This window comes from Muscardinus avellanarius (assembly GCF_963383645.1).
Source record: "Muscardinus avellanarius genome assembly, chromosome: 8".
Classification (NCBI taxonomy): domain Eukaryota; kingdom Metazoa; phylum Chordata; class Mammalia; order Rodentia; family Gliridae; genus Muscardinus; species Muscardinus avellanarius.
In genome coordinates, this window is record NC_137794.1 from 75,965,430 (window position 1) to 75,976,126 (window position 10,697).

A 10,697-nucleotide genomic window follows, 5' to 3' on the forward strand; every position below is an offset into this window, starting at 1 on the left:
ATATGTAGGAGTTTGTTATACTATGTGTAATTAACCAGCATGCATAAATCTGAGATTTACAGCTATCTGGGACTTGAAGTTATTCAGAAAAGGAATTGTGAACTTCTGTACCTCAGTTTGAACATCATTGGAAAGACCACTGAAGAACTTGACATCATTAAAGATTTAATTTCTCTATCATAATCAGAAATAAGGAGAGAAGACGATGGTCATGATTTAAAGTAACAGAAAATAATGTAAAAAGGCACAAAAAGGACAAGAAGAAATCTCAACTTTGAGTCTTCCAAGTATAGAGATAGTTTTATGGATGTCACCTTGTCATCCTGAGCTTCTAAATATGTTTATATGCACTAAATATTCTGTTAGTGGGTAAAGAGAACTCTGTAGTACATTTTTAATCAAGTGTTTGTAATGAATTAATTTGCTTAAAGAGTTTTCTTTCAAATAGCATCTGAAACCATTTATCATTGATCATTCCCTATTTCTATTCTATTGAAATATCCCTTTTTCACTTACTATCATCCTAGTTCAGTTTCTTTTTTTAATCCCTTTGATGACAAAAATTTTTCTGAACCAGTCTGGTTACCTCTACTTTAATCTTTCTTTCTCTAGCTCATGTTTTCTGGTATTCCTCTTTTCCATGTATATCAGAAAATATATTAATATTTATATATCAATTTTTTATTTTTGTACATTACTGAAACACATAAAATATGAAACCACTATTTTTACTGTCTTTTTATTTTAGTCTGAAAATAAAGGATTAGAAGCTGTCAAGAATGGTGTTGTTCAACCAGTTTCAGAAGAAGGAAGAAAATCTAAGTCTAAACCAGGTAAGTGTAGAGGTACTTTTAGTTTGTAGGCTTTTTAAGAGTCCTACATAGAAATTAATGCAAACCATAGGAAGTCTTGTCATAGCAGTTTAAAGTAACAGAAAAAGTATACACAAAAAGTATACACAGAGTATACTTGTTTAACCTGTGGGCAGTGTCTCTAGGTTCTAACATACAGAGAAAATTGAATTGGTAAGGAAAAAGCAGTTGGTAAAGTTTATTGTTACTATTTTTCCCATTTAACTTTAGGAAACCTTTAAGAGCCTCATTTCTTAGTTGTTAATAAAACATTAACAGTCTGTCTTTAACATTTTAAAATTTATACAAAATAACATCTTGTGTGGCTTTATGAGTGTTTTCTTGATCTTTGTAGATAAGCAACTTATCCAGTACACTGCCTTTCCACTTCTTGCATTCCTCGATGGGAATGCTGCTTCTGCTGTTGAACAGGGCAGTACAACAGTATCGTCAGAAGTTATGTCTTCTGTAGATAAACCTATAGAAGTTGATGAGCTGCTAGATAGCAGCCTGGATCCAGAACCAACCCAAAGTAAGCTTGTTCGCCTGGAGCCATTGACTGAAGCTGAAGCTAGTGAAGCTACACTGTTTTATTTATGTGAACTTGCTCCTGCACCTCTGGATAGTGATATGCCACTTTTAGATAGTTAAATTCCCAAGAGGTGGACTCTACATGTATATATTCATCAAAATGATGAACTATTTATTTTAAAGTATCATTTGGTACTTTTTTTTTGTAAATTGCTTTGTTTTGTTTAATCAGATACTGTGGAATAAAAGCACCTTTTGCTTTTCTCACTAACCATACACTCTTGCAAAGCTTTCAGATGTTACTTAGCTGCCTAGGTATACAAAATTTAATACACATTATTGGCATAATTTTTAAGTTGAACTCAGATGACCATTTTTCTCCAATTGTTGTAATTTGGTTTTCTTTTTTACAGATAATGACCATTAGCCCCAGTTAAACTTTCATTTGTTTTACTTGTTTGATGCTGTTTGTTTGCATTTGAGTGTAAGTCACTAGAACTAAGGATAAAACTCCTAAAGTTTTCTGTTCCAGTTACTTTTATTAAATATTTTTCACTTGGATTATTTTTAAAACTGGGAACATAAAGTGCCTGTATCTTGTAGAACTTCATTTGTCTCTCTTGGTTCAAAGAAGTTCATTTCTGTTCAGAGTTCATTCATATTTCAACAGGAATGACAAAGTGTATTATGAGAGCTCAGTGTCTGATGCGGTTCCAGCTCCATATATGTAGAAAGGATGTGGGGATGGGTTTGCGTCAACTCCATCCACTTAGTTGGACTAGTTTTGAGTAAAAGTTTTCTGGTTCGTTTGTGTTTTTTTGAACCATACCATTTAGTGAAATAAATATAATGAATGTTAAGTACTAGTATTTGTGATGTTTCTTCTTTGGAGGTGATACTAACATGAAACAATTTTTTCCTTTTATAGGAAGATGGCTGTAAATTGTATTTGTGCTTCATTTGAAAAGATAGGCTATATTGCAGTAATGGAGGAATACATTGTTTTTAAGTTTAGTGTGTTTGAAAATTTTGCTGCACCTCCAATTCCCATACTGAGGATTGAACCCAGGGACATTATATCTCTGAGCTCTATCCCAACCCATTTCATTTTTTAATTTTGAAATAAGGTCTTGCTAAGTTGCTGTGGCTCTTGCTAAGGCTGGCAAAAGGGATGGACAGTTAAGCATTGACTCACATTAGAAAAGAAGAAAGATAGCTGAGTGTGGTGGCTTATGCCTATAATTCCAGTACCTGGGAGGCTGAGACAAGGAGGATCACAGATTTGATGACAGCCATAGCAAGTAGTGAGACAGTGATCAACCTAGCAAGACCCTGTTTCCAACAGGGTCCAACAAAAAATGAAAGTGGCTGGGGAATGTAACTTGGAAGTAGAATGCCTGTGGGTTCAATCCCCAATATCACCAAAAAAAGACAAAAATAAAAAGAAAGATCTGAAATGAATAAGCTTCTACTATAAGAAACTAGAATTTGGTGGCATACTCTTATAATCCCAGTACTTAGAAGGCTGAGACAGGAAGGTCACAGGTTCAACCCCAACCTCAGCAATTTAGTGAGGCTTTCAGAAACCTAGTACGGCCCTATTTCCAAATAATAAGAAAAATAAAAAATAAAAGATGAGGATATACTTTTTTCTCTGGTAGTAGGGATTGAATCCATGGGCATTCTATCTCTGAGCTACATACCCGGCTCTTTTAAACTCATACCAGAAAAAAATAAACACTGGCAAAATGGAGATTTGTAGCCAGCATTAGCAATTTAGTTAGGCTCTTGGCAACTTGGTGAGACTTGTTTCAAAGTAAAAAATAAAATAGGGCGGAATGCTCATTGATTAGTTCCTTTAAGACTGGCTGTTTCTTTCTCTCTCTCTCTCTTTCTCTCTCTCTCTCCCCCCCCCTCCCTCCCTCCCTCTCTCCCCCCCCTCAGAAGGCCATTGTTAAAGGTTGAATGAATAATTACCTCCCAAAACAGAAAACACCAGTCCCCATAGTTTCACTAGTGAATTTTACCCATCATTTAAGGAGGAAATCTATGCTAATTTTTTATAATCTCTTTAGTAGAAGTATTCTTTAGAAGTAAAGAATATTTCCCAACTTAGTCTATGAAATTAGCATCATTGTAATACCAAAACCAGGCAAAAATAATACCTGAAACTATGGGCCCCTGTTTCTCCTGAATATAGATGTAAAAGTTAACAAAATATTAGCAAATCAAATCAAAAAATTTAGAGAAAGGAATATATACTGGGTGTGAGGTTCATCTCAAGTTACAGGGCTAGTTTAGTATTTGAAATCAGTATCTTATTAATAGTCTTCCTAAAGATGATTAAAAACTCCCATGATCATTATCAGTAGAGGGAGGGAAAGTATTTGACAGTACCCAAAACCCATTAATTACAAAAACCTAGTAAAGTAGAATGAAAGGGAATAGCCGGGCATGGTGGCGCATGCTTGTAATCCCCACGCTTGGGAGGCTGAAACAGGAGGATCGCACGGGTTCGAAGCCAGCCTCAGCTACTTAGTGAGGCTTTCAGCAACTTAGTGAGACCCTGTTTCCAAATATATATATATATATATGTATGTATGTCTGGGAGTATAGCCTGGAGGTAGAAAGCCTCTGGGTTCCACCCTCAGTACCACAAAAAAAAAAAAAAAAAAAAAAGAATGGAAGGGTTAATTAATTAATAATAATAATAATTAATTAATTAATTTCATAAAGAATATGTCTTTAAAAAACAACAACAAAATCCTAGAATTTGAAGCTTTTCCAGTAAAATCAGGATTAGGGCAAGGATGTCTCCTGTCACTATTTCTTTTCAATATTATGGAAATCATAGCTAGTGTAATAATACAGGAAAAATAAACAAATGGTACTGATTAGAAGAAAGGAATGAAATGGTCTCTTATTATCAAATGACATGTAGAAAGTCCCAGACAGACAAAATACTCCTGGGACTTTTAAGAAATTATAAGCAAGCTTGTAGGATACAAGGTTATTATATAGAAGCAAACTGCTTTCTTCTACAATAGCAGTGAACAGTTGGAATTGAAATTAAAGTACGATACCATTTATATTAGCATCCCTCCAAATGGTTATATTATTGTGTAAGTTTTCTGTGAGGGAAAACTACAAAACTCTTGATGAAAGAAATAAACTAAGTGGATATTCCATATTTGTAGATAGGAAAACTCAGTATTATCAGTATGTCAATTCTTTCCAAGTTAATCTGTGGATTCAATGCAATTTCAGGCAAAATCCTAGCAGTATTTTGTGGCTCTTTACAAATGTATTCTAACATTTATCTGGAAAGGCAAATGACCTAGAATATAGAATAGCTAACAAAATACTGAAGGAGAAAACCAACTTCAGAGGACTGACACTACCCATCTTTATGACTTAATATAAAGCTACAGTAACCAGTATAGTGTAGTATTGGCAAAAAGAACAAATGGGTCAGTGGAACAGAATAGGAAACCCAGGCACACACCCATATAAATACCCAACTAATCTGGTAAGGAGCAAAGACAATACAGTGGACTAAAGAAAGTATCCAGCAAATGGTTCTGTACTAACTAGGCATCACATACAAAATGTGAACATAGCCACAAACCTATGTATGCAAAAGTTAACTCAAAATGGGTTGTAGACCTAGATGTAAAAAAAAAAAAAATTATAAAACTCCTAGGATAAAGGAAGTCTAGATGATAAGTTTGGTGGTGAATAAAATACAGTATCAGCCAGGCATGGTGACACATACCCCTAATCTCAGTACTTGGGAGGCTAAGACAGGAGGATGGCAGATTTGAAAATAGCCTCAACAAGTAGTGAGGATGTCATCAACCTAGTGAGACCCTATTTCAAAATGAAAATGAAATAGGGCCGAGGATTGGAAGTAGAATGCCCCTAGGTTCAATCCCCAGGTCAACCCCCCTCCCACATATACACACACACACACAAAATATTGGTGAGGATGTGAGAAAATAGGAACTCAAGACTGTTGGTAGGATAAACTATAGTGATTAGTGTGGAGTTTTCTCAGAAAACGGGGAGTGAAACCACCATATCTATACCACTCTGCAGGCTCCCCTTCCCCCCCAGAAATGGAAGTTGAACCCAGGGGCATTCTAACTGAGCTATACCCCAAGACCTGTTTCTTTTTATTTTGAAACAAGGTTTCACTGAGTTGTAGATGGCCTCAATAAATAGCTGAGGCTAGCCTCGAACCTGCAATCCTCCTGTCACAGCCTCCCAAGTCCTGGCATTACAAGCTTATGCAACCATATCTCACTACTCCATAGTATTTTTCCAAAAGAATTAAAGGTAGAATACTACAGTGATACATGCATATCCATGTTTATAGCAGCACAATTCACAGTAGCGAAATTATGAAAGTAAACTGGTTGTCAACAAACGGATAATGAAAATGGTATATATACATAATGGGGTCTTAGCCATAAAGAACATAATTTTGTCATTTGCAGAAAAATGATACCAAAGAATATGTAAAATGCTAAGTGAGATCAGCCAGTCTCACAAAGTCAAGGGTTGATGTTTTATATATGAAAGCTAGAGCAGGCTGGGTGTGGTGGCGCTGGGAGGCAGAGACTGGAGTATCACGGTTGGCAGAGAGCCTTAGCTACCTTACGAGGCACTTTGCAATTCAGTGAGACCCTGTTTCAAAAATAAAAGTACAAAAAAAAAAAAAAATAGGGCTGGGCATGTAACTCCGAGGTAGAATGCCCCTGGGTTCCACCCCCAGTACTGAGTAAATAAATAAATAAATAAATAAATAAATAAATAAATAAATAAAAAGCTAAAAATTTAGGAAACAAAAGGAACTTTAGTTAGATGAGATAGAATAGTGGAAGGGGACTGGGGGTGGGATTGGAAGGCGGAAAATAGGGATGAGGAAGGGAACAGTTTGAATAAGGTTATGTTCAATCATGAAGACATCACTACCACTACCAATCTCACTAACATGTATGGGGAGGCTCGAGGGGGAAGGGAAAACAGGAAAATACCTCAAGTGATGTATGCAGGCATGTTTGTATCACTTTGAATCTCATTATGATATATAGTTACAGTGTACCAGTACAAGTATCATTCAAAAGCCAAATTTATGGTCCATGAGAGTTGATAATCTAGACAGTTTAAAGAATGAAGGCAAGCTAAACGCTGGGAGGTATTTACAAAATATTTTAACTATCGGAGGAGGGATGGCTATCCAAAGTATACAAAGAACTCTCAAACTCAACAATTAGAAAACAGTTAAAAATGGCAAAAGACCCAACGGGTACTTCATCAAAGAAGACACACCTCTGATAGACAAGCATATGAAAGTTGATCCACAACTTATGTCACTAGGGAAATGCAAATTAAAAGAGATACCACTATGCCTCTAATGACCAAAATCTGGAACACTGAACACAATGTGTGGGCAAGGATATAGAACACAGGACCACTTGATGGGAAGACAGTATAGTAGTATCTTATAAGACTAAACACTATGTGATCTAGCAATTGTACTTTCTAATTACTCAAAGGAGTTGAAAAAACTTAGTCCCACTCAAAAACCTGCACATCAAAACATGGAAGCAACCAAGATGTCACGTCCTTTGGTAAATGAATGGAATGCATAAAATGGTATGTCTAGACAATGGAGTATATTATTCATCACTGAAATGATCAAATACATTTTCTTTGTTTTTTCATAAAAAACTAATGTATTTTACCATGGTTCTAATTATATAAAATTCTAGAAAAGACAAAAATGAGGAGACAGTATAAAAGATGTTGCTAGAGGTTGGTAGGAGGGAAGAATAGGCAGAGCACAGTTATATGTCATCATGCCTTTGTTCAAACTCATTGTATGTAATACAAGTAGGTGATTTCTAATGGACATTACACTCTGGGTGATATATCAGTTCAGGTTCACAAATTCTAACATGTGCTAACTATCTGGTGGGCAATGCTGAGAGTAGGGTTTATCTATACATGAGTTCAGAGATACATGGGAAATCTCTGTACTTCCAATTTTGCTATAAACCTAAAAATATTTTTGAGAAAAAAAAAAAAAAACAACTAAACATAACCCATTTACAAGGATTCCAGACTCGAAGGGCCAGTATGTTCTTTTCTCTATTTTAACCATCACAAGATTGTTATATAAATGGAATTATATTTTATGTGATCTCTTGGGACCAGCTACTATCATCTAGGATTTTGGGATAGGTATCAATATTGTTACAAGTGTTTAGTTATTCACCCACTTAAGTACATCTGGGTTGTTTCTAGTATGGGCTGTTATAAAGCTAGTATAGTATTTATGTACAGATTTTTGTGTAAATTTAAGATTACTTACCTGGGACAAACACCCAAGAGTTTATAGACATTTTTTATGGTTAAAGGCTAGAGAATTTCAGACCATTTCAAAAGAACTATTGAATAAAATACACTAGAGCTTGGTAACTGCTCTAATTTGGATGTTGAACATTTCTTCCTCCAAAGGCCCCTTTGTTAAAGGCTAGGTCCCCAGGGTGACACCCTTGGGAGATGGTATAACCCTCAAGAGGTGGAGCCTTATGGGGGACCATTAGGTAACTGGAAGCATGTCATTGGGATTGTTGGGACCCCAGTCTCTTCCTCTTTTTGCTTTCTGCTTAATGAGGACTGTTTTGTTTTGGCATATTCTCATTATGGTATGCTGCCTTGCCAGAGGCCAAAAGAAATAGTCACTTGCTCATGGGCTGGAATCTTCTGAATCATAAAGCAAAATAACCCTTTTCTAAATTATTTATCACAGATATTTCATTATAGTGATGGAAAAAAGATTAATTCACAAGGGTTGGGATGTTTTATCAGTAAACTTACATTCCTAATTGTTTTAGTAATTGAACTTTCAGACAGGGTTCCCACTATGTTGCCTAGGCCATCCTTGAACTCATGATTATCTAGCCTTAGGACTCCCTACTAGCTGGGATTTACATGAATTAACCAATTCACTTGGTTTACTAAGGGATATTTTTATCTTTGTGTTTGTGTTTTTTACTGGGGATTGAACCCAGGGGTATTCTACTTCTGAATTCTACTACCACCAGCCCTATTTTTCATTCTTTATTTTGAAACAGGGTCCCACTCAGTTCTTTAGGGCCTAAGTAGCCGAGGCTGGCCAAGAACATGTGATCCTCTTGTTTCAGCCACCCAAGTTCTGGAATAACAAGTGTGTACCATTATGCCTGGCTTATTTTTTTTATTTTGAAACAGGGTTTTACTAAGTTGCTGAGGCTGGTCTCAGACTCCCAAGTATACTGGGATTACAAGAGTGGATCACCATGCCCAGCTTTATTTTTATCTTGCATCAATGAAAGAAAAGATCAGTTAACTAGAAAATATAGCTAGAGGGCACAATAGGTATGGAACATCTACTGAAAGAATAAAATATATTCTCCAAATTAAACTGGTTCACCTAAGTGAAGGCTATTTAGGGGAGAACCTTTAAGATCCACTTGAGGACTCATTTGTAGACAAAAATCAACTGAAAAACAATTCAGCTGTCAGGACAGAAAATAGGTAGTTACTCTTCAGAGGCAGGTTCTTTTCTACACAGGAAGAAAAGGTCTATTACAGCCATCTAAAATTAAATTGATAAAGAATGAACATGCTACACATGTTCTCTGAATTCATTTATTTAGAGAACACAGCCATTCAAAAATCATGGAACACAGTATCAACACAATAACATTGGGGATTTAAACTGAATTGTTATATTCCATTTACATTAATAAATACTTTTTAAAGAAGCAAATGTAGATCTTTATGAGCTTTATTAGACACATTACACATACAAGTAACTAAGTTTCTATCTAAAGTGTCATACTGCTTGGGTTTTTAAAGATTATGAAATCTTTTGCTTGAAAGACTATGAAAACCTATATATTTTAATTACATGGCAGTAAATACAAAAGCATTTTAACCTTTGTAGTGTACTATATACTACTAGTGGGAGTTTATTCTACAACAGTCATCGTTCTTCTCACATCAGTTTATGGATAGAATGCATGCTGGTCAGCAGCAACACAGCCTACATAAATTTTCTTTCTTTTCTTTAACCCAGGGCCATTCTTCTTAGCTCTTTTTGTTTTGAAACAGGGTCTTCCTAACTTGCCAAAGCTATCCTCGAACCTGTGATCCTGGCTCAGTCTCCCAAGTACTGAGATTATAGGTATATGCCACCGAAACCACTTCCCATCACTTTTCTACCAGTAATGTGTTGTAAAATCAACTCCGCATGTATTTTTAATAGAAATTATTTTGTAATGTCAAAGAGAATACTAGTTATTTCTGGTAGACTTAGAATTTCCCTGCTATTTGAGCTATTTAAGTTTATGCTTCAGTTTCTTCATTTTTAAAATGAAAGAACTGGACTAGATTTTAAGTACCTAATGAAGCTGTAATTTCTTCCTATTGTCAGAATTTTCCTACCTTTGATTTTCAAAACTTCCAAAGTCTCAACAACTTCCTTCTAATCCATGACTGTCCTTTTCAAAACCTTGTCTAAATCCTTCATAGCTCTTAACTATTTTCATTAAACCCATACTTTTTACATGGCTTTATAATGACCAAGACAAAGTTCGTTTTGTTGGTGAGGGCCCCTGTATTACTCAAGGAAGATTACAATTTGAATATTCAATACCAACCACAATCTCACTTTCACTGCAGGCTCACCTCCATCTATAACCTACACTGTTGTCCACTCAACACTCCCTGCTGTGTACATTCCTTAGTTTCATATTAAGGTAAAATCCTAGCAAAATTTAAGTGACTTGCATTTTTCAGACAACTAGCATGTAAGGAATTTGTTTATACAATTTTAGAATAGCTATGTTCTACAGTCTTCCATAAGGCAACATGTCAGATATTTCAAGGCAGCCATACAATTACTTAGATGCTTTTTAAAACAGCTTAAGGTTTTATAAAATTTTAGAATCAAAACTGTCAAGCAGTTTTGCTTTTACTTTTAATTTCATATATACAGAGCAGAGGATAAGCCTACTGTTGTCCATTTTTCCTAACTCACCATCAAACATATAAAACTTCCCTTCACAACTCACTCTAATTCACATGATCAATGCACTTAGCAATAAAATAATAGTGGCAAGCAGTATAATCTAATTCATGCTAGAACAACACTAGAGAAGGTTCACAGAAAGCACACATACATAACTTTACAAAAGTTTGAATACTGTTAATTTCAAATAAATGATGGCCAAAGTGGGACTTCCATGCCACAAGTCCTAT

General features: G+C 35.4%; 1 protein-coding gene across 3 annotated transcripts in view; it reads left to right on the plus strand.

The window, feature by feature from the left end:
- HSF2 (heat shock transcription factor 2) overlaps positions 1-1,502 on the plus strand; it is a gene marked incomplete at both ends in the record, with an annotated part of 45,774 nt that extends 44,272 nt beyond the window's left edge. For all 3 annotated transcript variants that reach the window (XM_080700333.1, XM_080700331.1, XM_080700332.1), the window contains 2 exons: positions 749-833; positions 1,207-1,502. In XM_080700333.1, the coding sequence (XP_080556459.1) occupies positions 749-833; positions 1,207-1,502 (381 nt within the window). The remainder of the gene's footprint in view (positions 1-748; positions 834-1,206) is intronic.
- Positions 1,503-10,697: the final 9,195 nt, after the last annotated feature.